Genomic DNA, 27,952 nt, shown 5'->3' on the forward strand with positions numbered 1-27,952 from the left:
ACAAGCTGAACTGAAAACCAACTCTGAGAAATCTGATGCCTGAGCTGGAAACCTGATGGGTAAAAACGATTCTCCTGGGAGAAAACCAGCAACCAGGGAGTAAAACCTTCATCGTATCAAAAGAACAAAACCCGACGTGACGGTGGAGCAGAGGAATCAGCATCAGGTCGTCATGTCAACAGCTGCAGTGAGAACTGGGTCTTTACTCTGATCATTCCTCCCAGAACCTGCTGAGTTCACCTGGAACCACTTGGCGTGTCGGAGCGCCGCCAGCGCCGCCTGGCACTTCAGCCCGTCCAGCACATCTTCCTCCTCCTCTTCCTCACACCTCGGCTCGCCTTCCTCTTGATCGACTTCCTCTGGAAAAACAAAGAGAATAGAGAGTTGAAAAATATATTGTGTCAACCCTCTGATCTGACCTAATGAGCAACAGGTGGGGGTGGGGAGCCTGTTCTGACACACATAAAGCAGAAAGATTTATAAGACTGACGAGAGAAGGAGATGTGACAACATGCAGCTTTTCCGCAGATCAGAGGATGAAGACATGAATCACTGAAGATTAGAGTGTCAACAGCTACTACAGGACAAAATGAGAGACTAGATTACAGAATAAAACCTGGCAATAAAGAGCCGGATTACAGACTAAAACCTGGCAACAAAGAGCCGGATTACAAACTAAAAACTGGCAACAAAGAGTCAGATTACAGACTAAAAACTGGCAACACAGAACCAGATTACAGACTAAAAACTGGCAACAAAGAGCCAGATTACAGACTAAAATCTGGCAACACAGAACCAGATTACAGACTAAAAACTGGCAACAAAGAGCCAGATTACAGACTAAAAACTGGCAACACAGAACCAGATTACAGACTAAAAACTGGCAACACAGAACCAGATTACAGACTAAAAACTGGCAACAAAGAGCCAGATTACAGACTAAAATCTGGCAACACAGAACCAGATTACAGACTAAAAACTGGCAACAAAGAGCCGGATTACAGACTAAAAACTGGCAACAAAGAGCCAGATTACAGACTAAAACCTGGCAACAAAGAGCCAGATTACAGACTAAAAACTGGCAACAAAGAGCCAGATTACAGACTAAAAACTGGCAACAAAGAGCCGGATTACAGACTAAAACCTGGCAACAAAGAGCCGGATTACAGTGGGAGATTTGTACAAAATATTTTGAAATTTGAAATATTTACCTTTTAAAATCCCTCTTAATGCAGCCAAGTCGTTCTGCAGAACGCAGCTGAGTGAAATGCAGAAACGAATGTGGATCTACTGACATAATTCAGCTGAACAGTCCACCTTAACTCATCCACCTTAACTCATCCTCTTTAACCGTCTTAGAAATAAAGATGAATTTATTTGCACCTCTTCTCTGGTGAGTGAACATGGAAACAATGAAACAATAACATTCCTCTGGATTGTAATTTCCACCTTCATTTAGAGAAAGCAGCTGACAGGAAGTAATAAAGTTCAGATAAAATCAGGAAATCCTTCAGATAAATGAAACGTCGGCTGGGAGGAAATAATGAACTTCATTTTCACAGCGAGGTGAATTAAAGTTTTCATCATAAACTCTGAATCTGCAGCTTCAGGTGAGCAGAAAGACAAACTCAACAATCGCTGCGTTGCTCTGGATCACGGCAAACGTTTGTTTTCATCATCTGGGTCATAAACTGCGGTTTGTCACCTGACCTGTAAAAACAAACCTCACAGGACACCGTACGGCTCATCGTGACCTCTGACCCATGCTTAGGAAGGTTTTGGACACGGTGAAAACTATAGCAACTCAAATGGTGAGGAGGGGATCTGAAGTCATTGAATTTAAAATTTAATTTCACTCCATATCAATGTTTAATCATAAACTTTCATCACAGCATTATTTATGTTTCTGTTGTGAGGCCATATGGACCTCTGGAACTAAAAAGAACAAAGAAAAGTTTATTTAAGGCTTTTCAAACATCTACAGAGTTATTTGATCCTGGATCTGTTATAAACCTTTAATGTTTTTAAATGTGAGAAACGTTTTAATCAGTCGTTTCTGCTCATATTTACCAGCAGAACGTCAAACCTGAGTTTAGATGTTTTGTTGTTGTCAGGACAACGGACCAGAACGAGGAACAATCCTGTTTTTTCTGGAGGTTTTCACTCGACAGAACGCTCTGAAGCCGTTTGGCAGGATTCGTTTTTCTATTCTGTGAAAGTTTGTCCCAAACGCTCCTGCTGGGAGCAGAAACCCGGAGCGCGCTCGTCGTTCTGGAACGCCAGAACTTCAGACAGCGCTGAAGATCAGAGAAGCCGAGTGACGGCAGGCTGACAGCTTCCTGTCGTTTTCCACCGCCGCCTCAGCCTGGGTTTGAAACGGACAGCAGCCTCTGAGCTCCAATCGGATCAGAGTCCGTCCTGAACGCGTTGCCACCGGAGACGGGCGGCTCGCTTTTCCATCGATCCTCTCAGGAAATCCTCCGTCCAGCTGCTGCTGACCCAGATCCATCGCCTCTCAGCTTTCCGCGCTCCGAGCCTCTGAGCTCAGGTTTCTCCTCCCATGTTCCAGTTCATCCTGGATGTGACGAGACGGAGAAACGAGTGAGTACCTTCATCATCTTCCTCTTCCTCCCTCATGGCGAGCGAGGTCAGGGTGATCTTCAGGGTCAGTCTGGGATCTTTGGTGCTGCAGACTCGGATCGCTGCCTCAGAGACACACGACTGGACCTCATACCTGTCGTCTGTCATCGTCTGTAACACAGAGCGACACCGTTACCATAGTGACCAGGAAAATAAAGACTAGGGGTGCACTTATTTATCGACCGGCTGATTTCCTTAATTTTGTTAGATCAGTGATCATCAATACTTCAATGTGAAGCCGATCTAATCCACTTCAGCAAAGGACTGAAAATCAGCCTCCTTCCTGTTCTGGGGGTTTGACCTTTAGCCCCGCCCACCAGGCCGTGTCTGTGCGTTTGACCACACTGCTGCCAACTCAGCTACTTACTGGCTACATTAGGCAACATTTCAGACAAAAATATTTACTCAGCAAGTTAATCTTTTTAAAGATCATAATCAGCGATCGGCCAGAAAACTGTAATCGCTGCATCCCTAATAATCCCTAATAATCCCTAATAATCCATCCAACCTCAGATTTAAAATGTTTCAGTCATTTTTCGTGTCAAAGTAAAAAAAAAAAAAAACAATACAGAAAAGAAGCACTTGAAAAAAATAAATATGTCAGTTGAGTGGAGTTGTTTTTATTTACTATAAAATTGAGCAAATTAGAATTATAAAAATAAATCTGCTTCATGGAAACACAGCACATAAAAAAAACATTTTTGTGCTGCACTGAGGGAAATTTTAAGCCAAATTAAAAATGGTTTATTTTACAAAACCGCAATAGAAACATCTTTTTCACATCGAATGTGTCACATGATCAATAATCGATATTACCATGGCGAACAATGAACAGGAAGCAGTGTTTTCTTTAATGACTCACCTCATGAACAAACTTATTCACTTGTGATTTTAATTGCAAAACTATGTTTTATTTACATCAGCAGAGATAATTAGAACCCAGTTTTATTCCTCTTTCTGTCTAGAAAATAATTTTTTTTATTTGTATAAATATTAGATTTTTCCTGAGGAATTTATGTTTCATGGGATTTTCTGTGGCTTTCCAAAACTTTATCAGGAGGAAAATGATGAGTCAGAAAAGTAGAATTCATAAAGTTAAATATTGTTTAGCATCGATTTCCATGACAACATCAACAGGAAGTCAGCGGCCCCAGAGCCTCGATGTCTGCAGCGTCCTGCCAGCACGGCGCTCCGTTTCATCTGCAGCCTCTCTGTCAGGTAAAACCGGCTCCATCCATCAGGCCGCCGCCCGTCAGGCTGCAGTTAGCAGCAGGAAATGAGATCCTCACACAGTTTCCTCTGCTGATGAAGAAGCTGTGGTGAGTATTTAACGGAGGAAAACCTCCAGCCTCTGAACGGCGGATCCAGACTGACCCTCTGGGTTCTGGGATGGATCACAGCAAAGCGACTCTCTGTCTGTCAGGGCACTGCGACGCACTTAGCAAACACAGCTTGACCTCTGACCTCAGGTCTTTCCACACTTTGTTCTCTGATCCTTTCCTGCCTAAACAGCTTCAACAAACTAAGAAGTTGATGAGAACAGTGATCCTGAAGGCTCATTTTCACTGTTTCTACTCCACAACAATCCGTCCACTAGTAACATCCACATTTATTACAGCTGACAGAAAAAGATATAGAAATTAGATCTTTGGGTAGCAGCTAGAATTCGACTGATACAAGATTTTTGATTAATATTTGATTTTTTTATTCATTTATTATTTTTGCTGATTGCTGCTGGCTAGTCTGAAGGGGCTGAGGTGTGAAAGCTGCTCTGTGAGGCAGAAGCTCTGCAGCTCAGAGGAGGAGCTGCGTCTCGGAGGCGGAGCTTGGTCCATCCAGGCGTTTTGCACAGCTGAACGGTTGCCATGGAGACTAAGGGATTTCACAAACATGTAAGATAAAATCAAAGCAACACTCCAGGTTTGTTTTATATGCAGGAAAGACATTATAATTTGATGTAAAGTGGATTTAACATGACGCCGCCCCTTTAAGGCGGGTCCTGCGTGTCTTAAAGGGGCGGGCGTGCTGACGGTTCTGTACCTGGATCTGCAGGGGCAGGTTGGCGCTGATGGTGTACAGCAGCAGCTTGGTGGGTTTGGGTCGGCACATCAGCACCAGCTCCAGCTCCACGTCGCCTCTGATCAGCAGACCTTTGGCCAGCAGGCCGACCCGGGTCACCCCGCACAGAACCGGCGCTCCAGGTGGGCTGAGACAGAGGAAGGGCGGCCAGGCCCGATTACCTCACAGCACCAACATCTGGGTCACTGTTACTACCCTGAACCCACTGAGTTTGTAACACCGGCCCATAATCAGACTCACTCCGTCTCAGCAGCATCTTCCTCCTCCTCATCATCACAGCTGGACGTCTTCCCTGGGGAGTCCTTCAGGCCGTCCATCCAGTCAGAAACCTTCTTCAGAGCTCCCTCTGCGGTGGACACCAGCGCCTGGACGGCCTCCAGCTCCTCCGGCGCCGGGTAGACGCTGGCGTGTTTGGCCATGACATGGCGGTCGTCGTTCGCAAACGACCGGAACGACCTCTGAGGGCGAGAAGAGAGAGAGAGCGCACACAGCAGCTGGAGGTTACCATGGAGAACCTTCATTTCATCACTAAAGACACTTTTATACATACAAACTAAATAAACAGGTTAAAACCAGAAAGACAGTTCAGCAATCTAAACCACTGACTTTTAAAAATCTGATCAATTGATAAGAATAATCAATAGATTAAATCAATTACTACATTAATTGTTAGCTGCAGCCTGTAATCAAACCTTCATCGCCCGACTGCCCACATGCACACAAACACCGAGGCAGACGAGTTAGACGGCCGTTTTAATTACAGCTGCTGCCTCTCTGAGGGAAACTAATGATCCAGTTTTATTGAGCAGAACTGGTTCTGGTTCTGCACCTCTGATTAAAAACTGCAGACATAAATCCAGGATCTGCAGCAGAGTTACAGCCACCATAGAAGAAGATTAACTCTGCCGATGTGAATGATGAGGACGGCGGACAGATAAACGCTCAGGTTGATGTTTTTTAGTCGTTAAGTGGAAGTGGCATTTTCCCTCCATGACGCTCATTTCCAGGAGTGTTTCCACTTCCAGCCCGGCTGGACGCCGCGCTGCAAAGGTCGTCAGCACAGAACCATCAGAACCATCAGAACTTTGGGCTTTATGCTGCAGAGAGAGATTATCAGCAGCAGATCATCAAAGCAAACATTCACACAGATAATTAGACTCTAACAGCAGGAAGCGGTCCTAACGCAGATAAAAACCTGAACTCTTTGTCTTTAAAAATGCTCTTATAAAAAACTATATTTTCATATTTGTTAAAATTATCTTTATGTTGTGACAGAATAAGTCACATAACCTGTGAGGGGAAAAAAAAAATCAAGCTCCTCTGCCTTCTCCCAGTAATAACTGCAGAAATACACTCAGAAACAACCAATCTGCAAACATTGTAGATGGAAAAACGTAGCAAACTTCTGCCAAAAATATCTGAAAATGTTTCAAAACTTTAAAATTTTCAACCTTTGGAAATTTCTGAGGTTAATCCCAACGCTTCAGAGTTTTCCAGAAAATTTTATTCTTTTTCATTATCTGTCTGTAACTGTCCTGATAAGTCATCAAACCAATCAGAGAAGAGAAGAGGGTCTTAGCACATTTAGCAGCGCGTACATGAGTCTGACTGACAGCGCTCAGATCCTCCCGCTGGCTCTGATTGGTTGTTTTTGGAGCTTTTTTTAATCGTGGCTCAGGGGGAAACAGGAGATCAGATTTTCTGTCTCAGATTAAATTATCACAACATGGTGACAGTTTTAACAAACATGCAAAAAGCATATTTTTATAAAAGTTACACACTGCAGCTCTAACTCTGGTGTCAGAAATAACAGAAACACCTGAAGCATCCTGAGCATCATGGCCCTGATTCAGCTTCCTCTGCTCAACTTTGACCTCTGTGACATCATTGAGCGAACCGGGTCGTCAGGTTTTTCAGGCCAGAGCTCCTCCATCTACCGGCCGTCAGGTCCAAGGTCGCCGCGCTGCGCCGCCTCGCTCCTCCTTCTCTTCCTGTTAAGCTGCCATCCTCTCCTCCCCCTCAGCCTGTAAATGCTCCTCATTACGGCCCGTTATTTATGACGGGGCGTTAATAATTCATGGCGGTTCTGAGCGGAGTTGTGAAGTCGTTCATCACAGCCCGGCTAATCTCCGAGCTGCCGGGGAGAGTGAGGGTCGAGTCGACAGCCATAACCCAAAACCAAACATTAACGGCGCTCAGATGAAAGATTAAGACGTTAACATGGATTCTGGATCGGAGCCGGCGTTCCATCAGACCCACTACCTGCAGGATGGAGGAGTCTGACGACGCTCACTAATTATATCCATCGTTTGCCTGTAGCTGACATTTACTTTAACGTGACACTCAGAGCAGAGAAAACCGCTTCAACATTTGGGTTTACCTGTAAAAAACCTCCAGAGGAAGGAAGACAGGAAGGTTTTCAGTGAGAAGCAGAAGGATTTTATTCATGTTTTCAGAACAAAGCGCCCCCTAGCTGCAGGTCGGCTGAAGTTCAGGAAGATAACAGCTTCCTGCTAGCGTCACGCTCTGTTCTTCTTGGCAGATAACTTGAATCTTTTCGGTGCCCTGAAGACGATTTGCACCAAAACATTTGATTTGTGATCAAATCAGAACCATCAATCTGCCCTCTGAGAAACTTTTGGTCATTTTTGGACTTTACAGCGTACAATGGTATCAGAAACCATTAGAGTCTGGGAGGAACTGGGATTACTGCTACTGGTTCACCTCAGCTACCAGTAAACAGAGGGCTCTCACCATGTCGGCGCGCTGTGGGGGTCAGGGGTCGATGGGGGCGGGGTCTAGGTGAGGACCAGCGTCCTGTCGCTCGGCCTCCTCATGCAGTCCAACGCCTCCCACTGCTCAGCCTCTCCGGTCCCACTGTGGAGGAAAAAAACACCAAACACGTCAGAAACCGACAGGTCGTGGGTCGTATCGGTTGCCACGGTGATGTAACGGTGCTCTTTGTTTTTGGACAGTTTGTTGCAGCTGATGCAGGATTTGCAGCTCACTGTGACGCTGCCCGGCCTTCACCTCTCAGTCATTTTAAACCTCCAGCTTTCAGTTGTTTCTGTTTCCTGGATCAAACTGCAGAACCTCACAGATTCTGACAGAACCCGTCCAGCTGATCCAGAAAAGCCTCCAGGCTGAATTCATAGTCCGTCTGGAGAGGTTCTGAGATTTCCCGTTGGCGTCTGAATGTTGGTGAGTGAAACCAGTTAATCAGGTTTCAGGTTTGGACCTGAAACCTGATATTTATGTTTTTTATGTGTGTGTGTGTGTGTGTGTGTGTGTGTGTGGGGTCTCTGGTTTTAAATTCAGCTGATAATTTTAAATCTCACTGTGTGAAAAAGGAAAACAGACTCCTGGCTTTATAACAGGAACCTGTTATAAAGCAGAAACTTGTTTAATTTGATCCAGTTCAGCATCATTAGACGGATCTGATCCGCAGTTCTATTAAAATATGAAGCACAAAATAAAAGAATCCAAAAGGGATCAGATCAGAGAGTAAAGGAAGGATGAAGACTCATGGTTCATCATGCACAATTATTCAGGAAGGACGACAGAAACATGGGAGAGAGGTCACTAAGGGGTCATCAAGTCTCCATAGCAACCATCTAAGCTAACTGGTCTGGAAGACAACTGTCGCTCATGCTAGCATGTTTGCTGGGACAAACTGGAGCGGAGCGCTTCAGTCGGATGAGAACGAAAGGTTTTTTTTTTCTAAACAGTTAAATCTGTCGTGAAACTGATTTTGTTAAAAACAGTGGAGGGTCCGTCATGCTGCGGGCCCATCTGGATTAACCCGGTTCCTCTCTGACAGCAACCAGCAGCTGAACGAGGTGGAAGAACCGAAGCTGCACAATAAATCTCCTCTATATTCATACAGCAAAGAGTCGTCTGCAATAATTACTGGATAACACAGTCCAAGTTTCATAAAGTTGTATTTCCATGCTAATGTAATAAATGTAAAGGTCGCAGTGATGGAAGCACAGATGAGAAGAGAAGAGAAGAAAGGCCGACATTCAGAATGATTTCATCTCTATATTCACCAAAGTTTTTGAAAACTGCAGAAACAAAAAAACCCTGAAAAAACAAAAATAAAAGCATGAAAGTGAGTGACTGCATGGAGGTTAACAGGTCTGTAATAACTGACTGTCAGATTAAAAACCTGTATGATGCATTTATTACATCATTTATTGTTTGCTGTTCATTTATCGTGATAAATTTCAGGATTAGATTTCGATTTAAAGTGATAAATTCCAACTAATGATGTTTTAGGTTTTCCAACGGTTTGGCCGGTTTGACTCAGAGCAGTGAGAAAGAGAAACACGGCAGCTGGAACAAACGTTTTGGTCCCGATCAAACCGAGTCAACTGGACCGTCAGGTGTTAAAACAGCAGGACCGAGTGGATCGTTTAGCTGTCGGCTCAGCTGTAACCTCTGCAAGCATAAAAAACTGACAACATTAAACTAAAAGATGATATAGCATCAAAAATACAGAATGTATTATAACATAACGCAGCAGAGCTCTGGTGTTTTCATATCTACCATAAGTTTAGGCCGGACACTGAAGGTCGAGTGGATTTACTTTACTGGACCTCCTGTGAGCTGCTTTCCCTGCTAACCTTGCGTCTCCCTGAAGAGGAGGCGATTACAGCCAGATAATCAGGAATACAGCGATGACTTTCTGAGGACGCAGATGGTGAGCTCAGCATGTGGCAAAAAGACAACGCTGATTAAAGAACAACAGAGAAAAAATACCAGGACAGGAGGGGGAGAGCAGGTAAGAAAGAGATTTTTTCCTCTGCATAAAAATAGACTCTGTGATCATGAAGCCAACCTGCTTTAAAACCCAGAGAGGCTGTAAACAACTCCCAGAGATCCGGCCTGATTTGCATAAGCCTCACATGCAGAAATGTTCCAGCAGGACCTCAGAACGCCCACGTTACGAGACGGACCAGAGAAAAGACTGAGAAATCATTTCATCTTATTCATCTAAACTATTATTATTATCATTAATCTCCAGCTGAAGACAAATGTTAGCAGCAATTAGGCACTGACGCCAAATTAGGTTCCTGGTTGTTCAGTTGAGGCGCTCATTAGGCAGAAAACAAATCGCTGCTGTTGGTTTTAATAAGAGAAGAACAACAACTTTTATAAAGCAACTTTCTCAGGTCAGAAACCAGAAAGACTTGGAGACAAAAACAGGCATAAAAACACAGAAATGAAACAAAACCAGAAAACGTGTAACATCAGAAACAGCCTAAAACCAGTTAATGTCAGTCAGACTCATTATGAACCATCAGGTGGAGATCAACATGGAAAAAGGAACGTAATAAAAACGAGATGCAGTGAAGCATAAATAATCTGATCTAATCCAGGTTCAGACAGCAGACATTAAAGAAACTTCACTTAGCTTAAAAAAAACAGTTTCTGACTGAGTGAGAACGACCCGACAGAATCCGAATCAGAACCAAGGATTCTGAGCTCTGGTTGGACAGAAGAGTCCAGTAGACAGTTTCTGATTCCAGTTATTTTATTCTGTAGTAATGAGGGTTACAGTTTTATCAAGAACCAGATGTACAGCATGTAATCTCCCAAACAGAGTTGCTGATGCCCAGTCCTGCTTTAACCTATTAGAAATCATGTGTTTATCATATATATATATATATATATATATATATATATATATATATATAGTTTGTTTGAAATGAAAATAACCAGCTACTTTCCAAATCTGCACAAACGCCTGCAGGACCCAGAAGAACGGAAGAGCGGCAGCCAGGAAGCCTAAAAGCTTTCTGAGACGTTGACAAAGACTCTGTTAACAAAGACTCTGTTATCAGTGAATGATGCTTTCAGGCAAACAGCTTCACACAGCAGAATCAGAGTCAGAGTTGCAGGTCAGACTAAATTGGACCTGAGCATCCAGCCGGTCCACCTGCAGGTATTCAGACCCTGACGGCTCCTGCTGCCTCTCCTGTCCTCAGACTCCAGTTTTATTTTGGCTCGTGTTTATTAGGCCGGTTTTACTGCCGGAAACTTTCATGTGGAGGCTTTTATGTTCTCACAGCACTTCAAATAATTCCTCCTGTGAGCTTTCAGCAGCTGAGGTGGGAAGGTAAAAACCTGTCATACAAAGCATTCCTAACATTTGATCTGACAACAAAAGGCAGCAGCTCTCCGAGGCTAAACCAAAAGCTGGGGGTGACACACTTTCTCACACCTGGGAGTTCTGCTGTTCCAAAGTCAGGAAGCAGTTTCTACCTCTGCTTTTATTAGGCCTGTTTCTCCCAACGCTGCAGCAGAGAGCAGCCATGACTGTAAGGTCGGATCAGGGAGAAACCTGAATGTTGTTCTCTGGATTCTAACAGCAGACAGTTTATCTGGATTCTGATAAATAAATGAGATCTTGAGCAGAGAAGGATTTGTGTCACTTCTGCACAGCGACAGCGTGGGCAGGTTGAACACACACACAGACACACACGCACACAGACACACACACACGCACACACACACACACACACACACACACCTTGCAGCACTGATGGCTTGTTTGCTAATGATGTGGATTTTAATGATTTCCATCAACATAACCTCTACATCCTGTTATCTGAGAGAAGGAGCAACAGTAGGTGGCAACGCAGCAGATAATCAAGTTGCTCTTCTGCAGACGGAGACGTTTCACCAGAAGGTGAAACTTCAGGACTGAAAGGTTCTGATGGCGCCGAGAGAAAAATGAGAGCAGAGTCCAGCTAATGGTTCGGCTTTGATTTTACATGGAAAACATCTTGTTATACGTGAAATAATCTACCAATGGAAGTAGAATATTTTTATCAGTATTAAGAAATTATTTACTTAAAGTAAGCTCCTATTAATTTGTGAAAAGTTAGTTTTGTTTGTTTGCATAATTTAATATATTTCTAACACTGCATAAAAAAGGCTAAGGAGAAAAATCTGCAGAATGTGGCAATATTTTATTTGATTAACTGATTGATCTAGGGATGAGGCGTTTGGACCCATCGGTTCTGCTCATGATTATTCCGTCCACATGTTGTTCTGTTCCTGGACGCTGAGGAGGAACCAGAGAGACACGGCGACAGAACATTTCACCACCGACCGACTCTCTGAGCTCCAGAGACGGACGAGTTCCCCAGTAAAGGCAGCCGCATCAGGAAGCCACTGTCGGCATGGCGACACGAACGCATCAGTCAGGCCGGTTGGGTTGGTGTTTAAGACAAACACCAGTCAGCTCCCAGGATGCACTGGGGTCTGTAGGTCAGGCCGATGGAGAACCGCAGCGTCAGCAGAAAGTTGAGATGTGTGTTTGAAATCAGTTTAGAAATTAATCTGCAGATTTACAGCTGTTTGTTTTTTACCTCATGTTGGACCAGAACAGGGACACTAAAAGATTAATTATAAGTTAAACATTTCTCCATAATTCCTCAGACTTTATGGACAAAAATACCTTTAAAGATCAAACAGTGAGATTTCTATCTTTTGGATTAATGTCTGAATAAATGTTGCTGGTGGTTGAACCTGGAGATCTCATTTTCATCTTACTGGTTCAGAACCTCACTGGGACTGATCCGGCATTAATTAGATCCGTTTTCTCCTGCAGTATAAATGTGTCTGCTGTGGGGAAACTCCATTAACATGTTGGAGTTAAAATGATGTGAAACTCAGAGGAATCCATCATTCTGTCCTTTTGTGACTCCAATGGAAAAAATGGGTTGAATTCACTGATTATCTTTCAATTAATCAAACATTTCATGAATAATCAACAGAAAAACGGCGCCGAGTTCAGAAAGACGGCGGATGTTTCAAAAATCTAAAAAAATATACAGCTTCACTCTTTGCTGAAAGAGTAAAAGTGTTTTAAATGTAGAATTTTTTTTATTTCTGCAAATTAATGAAACTGATCCTAAGATCTCTGCAGACTGTTTCAATTATTCATTTATAGCCATTTAGTGAATTTCTGCTTCCTGAAATGTATTATTAAATAGGAAACTTTAAGAACCTAAATCCTAAATGTAATAAATTAGCACCAGAATGAATTGTTTCTGTGAAGTTAAGTCTCTAAAGGAACATTTCTTTCCAGTTTTATTCTTTTAACTGGAAAGCAGATAAATCTGTAGCAACTGAAAAACAGAATAAATCAAAACATTTATGCAAATCCTTCCTCTTCTTAGGAGTTGTGTCTGTTCTGCTTCAGTCAGTTTGCTAAAAGTGAAATGTCACTATGAGCCCATGATGTAAATTAATCAGCTGTGTTTTCAGGTTTACAGAAATCACATATTTCCTCCAGTTATTAAAACTCCAGGATGTTTAATCAGGTTCAGAGTTTCAATCCGAATTAGATTTACGTCCGTTAGCTCTCTGCTAATATAAACCCAGCGATAAGAAGCAGATAAATTAATTTGTGTTAAATTTTCCAACAAACATCCAACAGAAACAGAAACCAGCAGAAAATCCTCATCCAGGTCTCCAACCCAGATTAACCTGCTTAATCCAGGCGAACCGCAGGAAATCTGCCCTTCAGTAAATTTAGGAAGTCCAGCTGTGTGACGCCATTATGGTGTGTGTGTGTGTGTGTGTGTGTGTGTGTGTGTGTGTGTGTGTGTGTGTGTGTGTGTGTGGTTATGAAACAGCAGCTTTAGAGTTATTTTCTCAGCAGGATTAGACTTCAATAATGCATTAATGGCTCCACTTCATGTAAGCGGCCAGAAAACATTCAAATCACTAAAGCATTGTGGGTAATGCATGGGGAGGGGGGGACTAAAGTAAAATCTACTAATGGATTTAGTCTGAAAGAGTTAATGACATTTAAATATTTAACTTCTTATGTTCAGTAACTCAGGTGAGATTTAACAGGAAACTTTCTGTTTTTGGGGAAAAACTTCCTGCACAGGAATATTCCAGAAACACCAGAAACACCAGAAACACCAGGAACACCAGAAACACCAGAAACACCAGAAACACCAGAAACACCAGGAACACCAGGAACACCAGAAACACCAGGAACACCAGGAACACCAGAAACACCAGAAACACCAGGAACACCAGAAACACCAGAAACACCAGAAACACCAGGAACACCAGAAACTCCAGAAACACCAGAAACTCCAGAAACACCAGAAACTCCAGAAACTCCAGAAACTCCAGGGTACATTTACATTTCATTAATCCTTCTGGTTCTGTGAATCCAAGCCAAAGAAACAAACTAAACTTAAGGTAACATAAAACCAGGAGAATCTGAGGCGATTAGTTGAGTCCAGCAGAAATAAGACAAAACTAACTTCAAGTAACTTTTCAGACATAAGAGTCTCAGCTATAAGAACAGGAAGTCTATAGTTCCTTAATGAAAAAGTTTCCAAAGTTTTATCTCCATTGGTAGATTATTTCACTTATAACTAGACATTTTCCCATGTTAGAAGTGAAAGAATTTGCCAAATAGTTTTAAATTGATATTAAGGAATTATTTACCTTTTTTGCAGTGCAGGTAAAAATACCTGACAGATGGATAAACTCCGTCAATGTCGACATCAGACTGACTGAACTTCCTGTTTCCTTCAACAAACTACGAGTCAACATTAATATTACTGAGCAGTTTTATAAAAAACAGACAGAAACATCTGAAGCATCAATGTCTTGATGACACTTTATTAATTTAACTTTGTTTTTATGTCTGTAGTAATGAGCCATCGTCTCATTACAGACATCAAGTTGAGTTAAAGTTTATTTATATGTACTATGTTTACATATAAATAAATAAATATGTTGTTATAAATCTTATAGCACATTAATAACAACCTCAGTTGACCATCGTTATTCACATCAATCAAACATGATGTTGCCAAGTCTCTGCAATTTTTTGTTGTATTTTCATGAATTATGGAAACGTAAAGTCATGAAATGTTCAGATCTGATTTAATGTAAGTAAACTGTGTATTATTATCAGAAAACCTGATTCCTGATCAAATCAAAACCAGCACTGACAGAATTTATTGGACCCACAACATTCTGAGTAGATTAAAAAATGACTTTGAATCTGTTGTAGAAACAGAAAAGTCACGCCCACCTGACGGGTCCGAACCGAATCAACCAGCACAAAGTGACATCACCATGACGACCAAACCTGGAATATAACAGCAGCGTTAAGAGGTGAAAGGTCAAACTGAGCAGAACCAGCCAGGCTGATCCCTGTGTTTTCTTATCCCACTGGTTCACAGATCAAACCAGAACAGGACGTCGTCATTCAGGCCATTCAGAACCAGAACCAAAAGGTTGGACCCAATGAGACTGCACTGTGTGAACTGTGAGTACCGGCAGCGTAGTATTGGCTCCGGTCCAGCCGCCTTCAGCACTCAGCCCAGTTTACTACAGTCATTCATTTCCAGAACCAGAACCAAAAGGTTGGACCCAATGAGACTGCACTGTGTGAACTGTGAGTACCGGCAGCGTAGTATTGGCTCCGGTCCAGCCGCCTTCAGCACTCAGCCCAGTTTACTACAGTCATTCATTTCCAGAACCAGAACCAGAGCCAGGAGCGGGTCAGCTCCCTGCAGCAGCAGCAGATCAGCTGGACGGCTGCAGCAGCAGCAACAACAACAACAGAAACAACGACAGCAGCAACAGACACAGAGGAGAAACCTAAACTTCTTCAAATCGATTCAAACACACCAGGATCCAGACGGATCTCGATGGATTCAGTGGATTCCTGATGCCGTGTCACAAAGGCAGCCTTTGTGACCCAATTCAGATTTTGTCCTAAAACAATCCTAACATGCTTCTTTTAGTCAGTCACTACTGGGTTCTGAGCGGTTTTAATTTTCTGAGGTTCATTGAAGTTCTGCATGTTCACTCCGTTTCCCATTAATAATCCATCTAACAACATATTTCATCAAGGATCCAGTCAATCACAAGAAAACAGAAAAAGTTGTATTTCTGGCTTGAACGTCTAATTTGGTCACTAACATTTCATCTGCTCTTCATGCAGCTCCAGAATCAAAAAGATTTCCACACCAGGCCTGGTTCTGGTTCTGATGGAGGTTTCTTCCTGTTAAAGTGCAGTTTTTCCTCTCCACTGTCGCTACATGCTAATTTACTCCCAGCCTGAAGGTTTCAGGTTATTGAGTCATTAAACTCTATATTCTCTTTGCATTGAGACCCTGGTCAGTTTGAAGATGCTTCTTACAGAATCTTAAACCAAAACCATTGTTTGAATGATTAAATGCAGCATTAATGTTGTCCAGCTGCTCATTAAAGACTTTTCCTCTCTGCAGTGACTGAACACCTGCTGGTTTTTATGTCTCAGTGCAGGGAATCCTTCAGAACAACGTCTCCTGTAAATCGCCCTCAGCGGAACCAGTTTCAGTTCCCTCCGGTTTTAATCTACTGTCCCTGGTGGAAAAACGAGAAAAAAGCCTGATTGGACTCCACAGAACCCCGACTCAAACAATTATCACCGTGGCAATAATTGCTTTGTGATGGCTGTGGGCAGATGAGCTCAGGAACGACGCCAGGTGAGAGGAAGAAGTGCTTCCAGGGGATTGTCTAATCAATCTCTTTCCGTTTTACATGCAGCAGCGTGCCAGGACTGAGGGCAGTCTCCAGAGAGAGAGACACACACCCACACACACACACACTGAGAGTGAGAAGTGTGTGTGACTCCAGTGGAGAGCAGCAGAGATTCAGCAGGATCTTTGTCTTCATGTGAGGAGTCTTGTGGGTCATATGGATGTAAAGTTTATCACGATATTTCCTGGTAATATTGTGATAACGATAAAACGGTGGGAACTATTTGATATTCCTGTCTGTCTGTGACTGCATGGCAGCTATTATAGCTCCTGAAATACTTTAATAACTACAGATGTACTGATCAGATATTAATATCTGAATTGGTCTGATATTGTAAAGAAAACTCCAGATTGAGTATCGTAGCAATGTTCCTGATCCATTAGGGCAGATCTGTCCTGTATAATTCTATGCTTTATTTCCTGTCGGACGATTTCCTGTTGGACGACTTCCTGTCGGATGATTTCCTGTTGGACGACCAGATCAGGATATCATGTCCACACCTTATCCTCACTTGGCAGAGCGCTGCGGCGTCTTCATCAACACCCGAAGCTGCGGCTCGACCCGACGTGACCCGGTCCGATACCAGGCTCAGGTTACAGCTTCCACTAACAGAGGAGTCCTACGCTCCCTGAACGCACCGGCCCTGGGCTGAAACCCAGACAAATGATAAGTCTTTATCCAGGTCAGCCAAATGTGAAAAATGCAAAAGGAGAAGAGTTCTGATTGGCCGGCAGACGGTTCAGCAGGATAACGATCCTCCACTGAACACCTGAGGAGACAGGAAGCCGACGTCTCAATTTAATTCTCGTTAAGATGAAGCTGTCAGAACATCAGACACCTTTTTATCTTAAATGTGAAATGTATATTTTTTTTGTACAGTTTTCGCTGTACTGCTATGAATGTGCTGTTCTTTCAGCAAATGATCTTTCTTGAGTCTGTATGCTCTGGCTAATGATTAACTGATTGCTAAATTAATAGACTATTACTTCAATAATTGATTCATCATGATTAGTTAAAAGATGACATCAGTCGATACCGATGCTGATGCAGATTTATTGCACTTCCCTACTAAAAATTCATATTTTTATGACCGAACATCATGTCTGATAAAACAACAAGAGCTCAAAGTATTTCCTATTATAAGACAACAAAATTAGCCTGAATTTTATTTAAATTTTGGGTTTTTTTGTCCACAGAGGAAACACACCTGAACCAGTCCCTAACTGATTTTCCATGTAATTAGTTTTTATTGGCTTTAATTCTGCGACGGCTTTAACTTCATTTAGTTTCAGCTCATTTTCCCTCCAGCTGCTGCAGAAATGTGACCGTCAGAAACATGTCAGTTATTTCCCAGGAGCCACCATGACTACCGAACCGCCAGGGGCTCAGGGTATCATCAGACTCCACCACAAAGCATTCAAAGAAGGCTTTTACAACTCTTGTTTTTCCTATGAGAATTTGTGCAATTTTAAGACAGATCAAATTAAATTCTCCAGTCGTGCAACTAATTAATCTCCAAATGTCAAAAACAAAATCTGCTTCATGTTTCAAACTAAAAGCAGCTAAAGTGCTGTGAAATCTCCCCGGTGGATGATGTTTTGCATTTAAACGGATTAAATGTTCGACTGTGATGCAACAATAAGGATTTCACTTTATTTAGCCGTTCCCTGCTCTGGTTTACTACAGTTGTTACCAACAGATTCACTGCTACAATCACCCAAACAGAAACATTTTCCACAACTTATCATTAGAGCTGCCTTATGTCAGCATCACTGAATAAATGTAAACTTAGACCCGTCATGATAACAAACTTTGCTGGACAGTAAACTACTCCAGAAGTTATTTTGATAAAGATAATACTGTTGCTTTGAGACAATTTTCAAATAATAAAATGTAATGGCATAATAATACAAGCACACATTCTCAAAAATCAATAAACTTTAAATTCTAATAAACATGCAGCACTGGAACTGGAAAATATTTGGAATTTTAAAATTAGACACTTCAGTCTGTAAATAAAAATGTCCTTTAAAAATGAGCAAGTTGAGACCAAAGCACATGGTCAGGACTTTAACTCATTCATTTCAAATAATTATATACATAGATTTTAACTTTTATGTTCTGACTATTTGTCCAAAAATTCAAATTCAAAAATCAAAAAACTTAAGACTTAAACGTGATCAAAACAAAAAGTGAATTTAACTCAAACAGTCACTGATGCACCGTGGATTTTGGCTTAGACTGTCCAAAAGATCAAAAAGGGTCAAAATGCACTTCTTTCTTTGATTTATTCCACAGTTCAGGCAAAACAGGTTATAAGATGATAGACTGGGACTGGTACTGTGACTGACTGGTAAAAAAAACATATGACCACCCACGTGCATAATGAGCTACCTAAGACCTACCTATTTATACCGTGAAACACCTACATCCCAAACTGAAATTAATTAACTAATTAAGTGAATCACTAGCCAAAAACCTATTCTAAATAACAAATTAAACAAAAATTCTTTACATAAAAAGGTTCCGGTCGGAACATTTGTATACACAAGTTTCTAGTAGGACTGTATATATGATGCACAAGCATCATCACAAAAAAAGTGATGTACTTAATTTCTGCTTCAAGAAACGATGTGATGGGACGCTGGGAAAAAAGGATTGCTGCTGATTGGCTAAAAAGAGTTAGCCAATCAGCGAAGCTATTCAAGCTAATCTGATGGCAGAGTAACAGATTTAAAACGATATGTTAGGTTTTTTTGTTGTTGTTTTAGTTCATATCTCTATATATTTAATAATTTAGCAACAAAATGTTTCTTTTTTAATTAAAAATTTTTATTTTGGAGATTATTCTGAATGCTCTGCATGGTTTATAGATCCAGTCTGGGATGTAAGAATGAGCTTGAGGTGTTTCTGAGGAGAGGGGTGTCTGGGGTTCCCTCCCGGATCAGATAAGCGGAAACAGGGTAAATGCATTACATAAACATTAAGTTGTTACAATAAAGCTCGTATATTCCCCTCATCCATTTAAAACCAGCAGCCAGGGCAATACAACACTCATTATAGGAATCTATCAGGGAGCAGGTGTGCCTCCAAACAAGTGCAGCAATTTCTCCTGACCACAACTACAACAATAATATTCACAAACTAGTTTAACTTTATTTATCAGACACTAACAAGCCTCTGTTCAACCAGCTGTTCTGACCAAAGGAATAAAACCTGAGCTGCAGGAAATCTACGGGACGGTTCCGTGTTTTCCACGCGGTTAACGGCCAAACTCCCTGTTAAAGCCGCTCATTTAAACAACAATTACACTTTAACAGAGTTGGTATTTCAACAGGAAAGCAGAGCCAACATAAGGCTGAAGTTACCCAAGCAGCGCGGGGCAGAAACAGCAGCAGACCCTCCCTCAGTTCATCCCGAAAGCAGCCCCCCAGAAGCGGACACCTACCTCCAGTGAGTGTCCGCTGACCACCGCGAGGTGAACCGATAAGAGGAGGGGGAGGCTCAGCCGGTCACAGCGCCTCCGCAAACAGTTTGTTTCTGTCGGCTGCTCGGTGTCCGGTGAAAGGAACTAAGTTTGTATCCGAGTAACGGCTCCCGAGGCGGAGGGTAAGCGGGAACAGCAGCGAAGGTGTCCGGGCAACCTGCTCTCTGAGCTCCGAGCGGTGCGGGGGGTAGCGGAGGCAGCCGTCCGCGCATGCGTACTGCGACAGCAACTGCAATATATCAAAGATCGCCTAATGAAAAGATGGGTCACTCAGTATAAAGAGTAAGGAACATATTTTTCATCAGATTTTTACGTCTTAAATGTATTTTCTCTAAATGAAACTAATATATATGAACAGGAAAAAATTGAATATACACATATCAAAACATTTGTTTCATGTGTACGTCAAAACAATTTTTTGAATATATTTATATATATATGTTGTTAAACAGTCGTAGGATGTATGAAGGAGATGCGATTAATCTCCATCACATGTATAAAATTCTATATTTTTTTGTCTGCTTCTTTCCTTTTATTGGACAGAGTTTTATGCAAACATTTAAGAGCAGTGAGACTATAAAACCAACACACCTCCTGATACTGAAGCAGCACCGTTCAGTTTCAGTGTGCAGTCTGGTTTTAGCCCAGAAATGCTCCACAAATCCACATTAAACAGACAAACATAGCAATAAATAAACCTTCAGTTTATCCTCAAAATAAACATCAAGCAATAACTGAATCACAAGTGACACAGAGTCGCATTAGCAGCAAAAAAAGGCATGCTAACAGATTATGAAGTAAGTTTATTTACAGTCGCTTCATTCAGTCTTCAGTGATGCAGCAGAACATTGTTCAATCCACACCTTTGGACCTAGTATACACAAACTATTCATCCACAATGCTTTAAAGGTTTAACAGAACTCAATATTCCACAAAATGTCTTTCAATAATCAGTCTCAATCCGTTCCTATTAGATTTTGTAGTCATAAAGAATACATTTTAGGAATATGAAGTGATACCACCTCTGCTCCAGGTAACTAACTTTGTTTACAGTGTTTACACTTCCATGCTAATAATCAATTAAAATAATAAAATAATAATATGTATTATGTCTCTATGCATATAGTAGATCCTGCAAAAATGTGATTTCTCTTTTAAATATTTACAAAATGCTTATGTCATCGTAAATAATAAAAAAAAATTATACAAATTATAATATCTGCCAATCTCAGGGTTAGTTGTTAAACTTTTTGCTAAAGTGTTTCAGCTGCCACACTTTCTTCCTGCAGTTTACGCTGCCCCTAGTGGTGACCTTTTCAGCTACTTTTCTTTCTCATAAATACACAAAATAACTAAAATAGTGCCACTTTGATTGTCTTATTTTAATATGTTTTTCTATGTGTATATTGTTTATATATCATTTTTGTTTTTCAAAAGAAAGAACATCAAAAGTAAGAATTTTTAGATTTCAGTGGAATGTAATTTTCACATCTTTGACCAAAGAGCTGCAAGGAAACAGGAACTTTCTGCTAAACTTTTTAACGTTGAACTACAACAAATACACTTTGACATTCTAACTTTAGCCAAACTACATCAGGAAAAACATAAAAACCGTCTCCAGTGGTTCCAGATAAAAGTTTGATGACCCACAACCATCCAAATGTTTGAATCAAAATCATCTATAGCCTTTAATTTGAACGCAGCATCATCATATTACACTGAAATCTGTAGCAGAATAACTTTAGATGACTCCGACTGGCCATCTGAAAGACCGGTTTCAGATTAACTGTTTTACTGTAGAAATCCACAACAAAGTTGGTTATGATAACTAAAGGTCCAGATCTCTAGCTGCACAAACTGAAACTCAATCTGTAGACATCATGTTTTCAGCTCAAACAAACTCTTTTTAGGTTTCAGGTGTGAATAATTCTGCATTACATGCATCTCATGCATAGTTTGTAAAGCTTTGTAAATAAAATTAAATTAAATTAAATTATCTTTCCAAGCTTTGATTTGCTTCTGCTCCTCAGTTGTTGCAGAAGCAGAATCTTCTCATCACTGACAGGTTTTAGTTAGAAACTGAAACAGTCTGCAGTTTCTTTAAAAACTGGTTGAAATTAGCAGCAGTGACGTCAGCTGTGACCTCATTCACATGATCTGAGGTGTGAACTTTGTTTTATATGGTTTTTTTTCTCTGATTGAGGATCTCTCCTCTTCCATCCTGTTGTGTGAAGCTCATTTAAATACAACAGAGAGGCAGTGAGATCTGTGTGAAGATTCACAGCAGAGGTGTGAAGATTGTTAAAGTTTTATTTCTCCCTCTAACATGAGCCTCTTTAAAATCAAACTTATGATATGAAATGTGGGGCTTTTCTGTGGTTTGGTTTCTATTCATCCTTTGGCTGCAGAGCCAAACCTCCTGCAGCAACAGAAAACAGATTGAAATGATTTCTTCAACTCAATTGTGTAAAGAAATGCTCACTATATTGACAGACATGGTTGGATTTAAGATGTAAATGGTTGTTTCTCTGTCCTTCAAGGCCATCCAAAACAAAATAAATTCCTTCTTACTTGGAAGAAACAGCAGGCAGAGTAACGACATGCCATCCATGGCCGCGAATAATTCCGTTAACTCAATGAAACTAGGAAATTTAAGTATTATTAATTATTTTATGCTCCACAGCAAAGGAAAAAAGTGTTGAAATACAACTCAAAACTATAACTATATCGCTGCACTTTACGCTAGCTCGGTATTACTGTCTCTTACTCTGCAGCTGTGGAGTCTCAAAGTCTGGGATCATGAGCGCCCCCTGCCATGAGGCCAGAGAACTGCCTGCCTCACCTCCATTCTGTTCTCTGGTTTCTGATCGCTCCTCAGCACAAGAAACACGTTACACACACAGCTGGTGACAACAAATAAATTATATAGATAAGCTAAATTATGGGAGATCAGTTCAAATATTAAATATTTTTTTAACCATTTTATTGGCAACGTACAGACAGGAGGAGCATGCTCTCATAGAATGGCAGTTGGTGCAGTTTGTAAGTAGTTGCACAATCCCAGGTGGAGCTCAGCTCGCTGCTGCCTCACCTGCTGCGCTTCTGAGCATTTGAATGGGAAAAATGCGAAAATTTAGATTTTAAAGAAAAAATTATCATTTGGGGCTGCACAGTGGTGCAGTTGGTAGCACCGTTGCCGGGTTCAATTCTCGGCCCGGGGTCTTTCTGCATGGAGTTTGCATGTTCTCCCTGTGCATGGTGGGTTCTCTCCGGGTTCTCCGACTTCCTCCCACAGTCCAAAAATAGGTTTGTTCATGCAATAAGTGATTAAAAATCATCCTCCTACCACTTCCTCTTGTCTTCTTCATGGTTTTCTAGAAAGCAGTAACATCCTGTTGTTGATCATGTGACTTGTATTCATAGGTGCCAGAAAAGAAGAGGGGTCAGGGGGCCATTGGCCCCCCACTTTACGGCCCTGCCCATCAGCTGGTCCCACCAGACATTTACACAGACTGCATGCAACTCTGACAATCTGACTGACATCTCTGTGTTTCTGTAGAGACAGAGGTAAAGACAAAACCTACAGCACTGAGATCTGGACCAAATCCTGAAGGCTCCAGATCATAACAGCCACCTAAAGGTTTCCACTCCTGCACCAGCTTTGGGTCGTTATCATGAACCGGTCTGACATCTGAAAAAGGTTTTGGTTCTGATACTTTGGCAGGTTCTGGAACTGCAAGACCTGATGAATATTTTCCTCATTGGTTATTTGTTACACTGATCCTCTAATTCATGTCAGTATTTACACTGGGAATGAGTTGGCAATATGGTTACTGTCTGTGCTATAAAACTGAAGATTTAATAAAAGTTAGTTTGGTGCCTAAAGCCCATCTTTTGTCCAACCGTGAAATGTTGGACAAAATATCCACAAATGAATAAGTTTTGATCAAATATTGAAAATATTGAACCTCATCTAATTCAGCAAGACCAGTGTGTGTGTGTGTGCGTGTGTGTGTGTGCGTGTGTGTGTGTGTGTGTGTGTGTGTGTGTGTGTGCGTGTGTACGTGTGTGTGTGTGTGAAGCTGAATGCTGAGGAATGAGGAAAAAGTTCAGTAATGAATCCATGGCTGTACAGAAATGTAAAAATTATCATCAGTAGAAACTGATCAGCTGTTTTCATCAGACTTTCCTTCTGGAGGTTTGACTCATCAGAGCAGCAGGGAAACTCAGCAGGGCTTGTTATTTGTTATTTGTTTTAAAAGCTTTTTCATCATTCAGTTGTTGAAGATTTGAAACCTTTCAGAGTATCACTGCCCTCTGTAGAGTCCTTCTGCTGTTTTATCATCTATGTTTTTATGTCTTATTTTGAAAAGCACTTTGTGGTTTATGACATGTAGAATGTGCTACATAAATGAACTTTACTTACTTACTTATCTCAGTAATGACAAATAAAATAATGAACTGATTTCACATTTTTAAAAGACTCATGTTCAGTCTTTAATTTTTTGCTAGATATTAAAAGTTAGATCTCAGTTTTTCCTGTTCATAAATAGAAACTGCCTAAAAGTATAAAATAAATGTTATTCACTGCTCATATATTTAATTTAACTGACTCCCTGTAGAACAAAAAAAGCAAGAATCATTTGATGACTTTGCTGGAGGTGAATAAAATTGAAAAAAAGGACCAGTAAACACAAAAAAGATTTACAAAAAGATTTATAATTGAACTAAAAGTTGAAAATATAAATTAAACATGTTCAATTTCATAAAATGAAAGATCATCTTTCTCTTAAGGTTGAAAAGAAAAAATGTTTGAATGTTTTCTACTGAATTTAATTCAATGGACAATTCAAGATCTAATCTTTCCATTGTTTCAGCAAATTAGTTGTTCTTATAAATCTTCAAAATTAAAAAACAATTTGTTTATTAAAATGTAAGGCAGAACAAGGAAATTATACTGCAGTAAAACAAAAGCACAAAGTTCACCTGGAAGAGTTACACAACAACCTGGAAACGTCACTGAGAGGAAATAAAAGTATTTTAACTGAGTTGAACGGAGCTGAGACGCCATTACAGGGAGGAGATCTGAGCTGAAACACGAAGGTTTACTGGATCTTAAAGAAAAAGCTGCAGAAACTTTGACTTGGTGAGTTCTGGTTCTGGAGTGGTTCTGTAGAAAATGGCAGAAAACACTGCTCTGTTTGAACGTTACCTGAGCTGCCATGTTTGTTCAGAGACTTTCAGAGATCCTGTGTCTCTGAGCTGCAACCACAGCTTCTGTTCAAACTGCCTGAAGAAATTCTGGGAACAAACTGGAAACAAGAACTGTCCCATCTGTAAAAGAAAATCTTCTAAGGATAATCTGGTAATAAATTTCTCTCTGAAGGACCTGGCTGATTCTTTTACTGGAAGACAGAAATCTGGATCTTCAGAGACAGAAACAGGAGAAAAGCAGCTGATGGTCTGCAGTAAACACCAAGAAGACCCTAAACTGTTCTGTGAAGACGAGCAGAGAGCTGTGTGTTCTGTCTGTGAGTTTTCTCTCCACCAGAGTCACAAAGTGGTTCCTGTTGAACAAGCAGTCAGAGATCTGAAGCAGCAGCTGAAATCTGACTTAGAGTCTCTGCAGGACAAGAGGAACAAACACAAACAAGTGGAGAAAACATACCATGATGTGATTCAACACTCCAAGAAGCAGCTGCTGTCCACAGAGAGACAGATCAGAGCAGAGTTCAACAAGCTGCACCAGTTCCTGAGAGAGGAAGAGGAGTCCAGACTGGCAGCTCTGAGGGAGGAAGAGGAGCAGAAGAGGAAGACTATCAGCAGAGAGATGAAGAGGATTGAGGAGCAGATCTCCTCTCTGTCAGACAGCATCTCTGCTGTTGAAGAAGAGCTGCAGAAAGACAAGGTGTCGTTCCTCAGCAGTTATAAAGCCACTCAGAGCAGAGCCAGAGGTCAGAGGTCACTGCCAGATCCACAGCTGGTCTCAGGAGCTCTGATAGATGTGGCCAAACACCTGGGCAACCTGTCCTTCAGAGTCTGGGAGAAGATGAAGGACCAGGTGAAGTTCAGTCCCGTCATTCTGGACCCAAACACTGCACGTGGATGTCTCTACCTGTCTGATGATCTGACCAGCGTGAGACGTGGAGAAACAAAGCAGCAGCTTCCTGATAATCCAGAGAGAAACATGAAGTACCCCAATGTTTTTGGTTCTGAGGGCTTCAGCTCAGGGAAACACAGCTGGGAGGTGGAGGTGGGAGATCATCCTGTCTGGGAGATCGGTTTGGTTAAAGAGTCTGTTGACAGGAAGGGAGAGAGATATCCTTCACCAAAATATGGAATCTGGTGTTTATGGCATGGTGATGGAAAATACATTACTGGTGATGGTAAAACTGTCAAAGTGAATAAAAATCTCCAGAGGATCAGAGTCCAGCTGGATTATGACAGAGGGGAGGTTTCCTTCTACGACTCTGAAGACAAGAGTCACATCTACACTCACAGAGACACTTTCACTGAGAAACTCTTTGCTTATTTCAATGTTTTTGATGCTGCTTTTGCCAAAACATCTGAGATCAAAATCTGTCAAACTGATTTTTCTGTTTAAAGTTCAATGTTCTGTTTTTTAATATCTGAAATATTTTACACTTTTAGTTCAGAGTTTCTATCTGCAGTCTGAACAATATTCTTATGAAATTATTAATGAACATCTTTGATTATTGAAGATTTTTAATCTTTTTAAAATAAGGATCTAAATGTGTTTCTTAGAAACTATACTCAGAATTAAAACATCACTGAATGTATCTGCTGTTAAATTTGTGAAGTTTGTATAAAAACATGTTAATTTTTAAATGTTTTGATTTCTGTTTTTAATATCAGGAAAAATGTTTTTCTAACTGGACAAAATATTTTATCATTAATCTTCATTCAATAATCTTTGTCTCCACCACTGGATATTTCTTCATATTCTATTATTTTACATTTTTCTTTTTCTAACTCTGTTTTGTAAAAAGTATTTAGTGAATTTCAGAAAGAACATAAAGAGTTCAGATTTTAACGGGGTTTTCTTGTCGCCGTTGTTTTTAATTGTTGTAATGATTCATGTTATCAGAAAAACTAAATGTAATAAATATTCAGATTCAGTATCTCTTTGTTTTTAGCTCATTGATATCAGGATTTTTTTTAAATTCCTCAATTCACAATTTATTCACATAATGTTAAACTGTAAAATTGCAGGAACTTTCCCAATAAAAAAACGTTTTTACGCTGAAGTGGGTTTTGTTTCTTGTAGAAATGAGTTAAAGTGGAGATGGAAACATATTTGCTGAATAAGTTCTGATGTAGATTCGACTTACTGGACTGATTAACTGTTTCTGTTTGTGAGGACAGAAGGAAACATCACCAGTAGTTTTTATGACAGAACAATAACAACCCACTGCAGAACATTCCTGAAAACCTTCCTCCATTTTCCCAGAAGATCATTTTCAGCCTCCACTTCCTGTTTATTACAGCCATGTGTGATAAACATCTGATGAGATGATTTGTACTCTGGGTTTGATCAGTCATCTTGGTTTTATACGTTCAGTTTTTACCAGCTCTGTTCTGCTGGTTCTGATCCCACAAGGATCCTGAGGCTCATTCAGTCAAAACGATATTTACCTTCTGAACTGGGAATGAAGTTGAACGGGGTGGGGAGGAGGAACCGATGTTTACCGACAGGAACCGATGTTTACCGACAGGAACCGATGTTTACCGACAGGAACCGATGTTTACCGACAGGAAACGATGTTTACCGACAGGAACCGATGTTTACCGACAGGAACCGATGTTTACCGACAGGAACCGATGTTTACCGACAGAAAACGATGTTTACCGACAGGAACCGATGTTTACCGACAGGAACCGATGTTTACCGACAGGAACCGATGTTTACATTGTTTCCTGTCGGTTTAGGATTTTCAAAATAAAGGCTCCTCCACACTCAATACATAGAACGGACACATTTAATTATTTCTTGCGCGGCCCGGTACCAATTGGTCCGCGGCCCGGTGGTTGGGGACCACTGAATTAGTCCATAAAATCATTAAAATAATGCTCTCAGATCAGCATTTAAATCAATTTAAATCGATTTAAATCGATCTAATCTGACATTTAAACATGAAATATGAA

The 27,952-nt window shown here is 40.9% G+C and overlaps 2 protein-coding genes across 6 annotated transcripts in view; one reads left to right on the forward strand and one right to left on the reverse strand.

Annotated features, from left to right (window-relative positions):
- LOC122828508 (spermatid perinuclear RNA-binding protein-like) overlaps positions 1-20,032 on the reverse strand; it is a 34,760-nt gene extending 14,728 nt beyond the window's left edge. For all 4 annotated transcript variants that reach the window (XM_044112122.1, XM_044112123.1, XM_044112120.1 and 1 more), the window contains exons 1-6: positions 19,748-20,032; positions 7,474-7,596; positions 4,960-5,177; positions 4,681-4,846; positions 2,610-2,751; positions 241-359 (exon numbers count right to left, since the gene is read on the reverse strand). In XM_044112122.1, coding sequence (XP_043968057.1) covers positions 241-359; positions 2,610-2,751; positions 4,681-4,846; positions 4,960-5,177; positions 7,474-7,476 — 648 coding nt within the window. In that variant the 5' untranslated portion in view covers positions 7,477-7,596; positions 19,748-20,032. The remainder of the gene's footprint in view (positions 1-240; positions 360-2,609; positions 2,752-4,680; positions 4,847-4,959; positions 5,178-7,473; positions 7,597-19,747) is intronic.
- Positions 20,033-24,767: 4,735 nt separating this feature from the next.
- On the forward strand, positions 24,768-26,609 carry LOC122828510 (zinc-binding protein A33-like). 2 transcript variants are annotated; one of them, XM_044112125.1, is made up of 2 exons: positions 24,768-24,932; positions 25,173-26,609. In XM_044112125.1, the coding sequence occupies exon 2, from the start codon at positions 25,245-25,247 to the stop codon at positions 26,388-26,390; it is 1,146 nt and encodes a 381-aa protein (XP_043968060.1). In that variant the 5' UTR covers positions 24,768-24,932; positions 25,173-25,244; the 3' UTR covers positions 26,391-26,609. The 2 variants fall into 2 exon arrangements, with proteins under 2 accessions (XP_043968060.1, XP_043968059.1); XM_044112124.1 differs by having other exon boundaries at positions 24,769-26,601.
- Positions 26,610-27,952: the final 1,343 nt, after the last annotated feature.

The sequence above is a fragment of the Gambusia affinis genome, linkage group LG03 (assembly GCF_019740435.1).
Source record: "Gambusia affinis linkage group LG03, SWU_Gaff_1.0, whole genome shotgun sequence".
Taxonomy (NCBI): Eukaryota; Metazoa; Chordata; class Actinopteri; order Cyprinodontiformes; family Poeciliidae; genus Gambusia; species Gambusia affinis.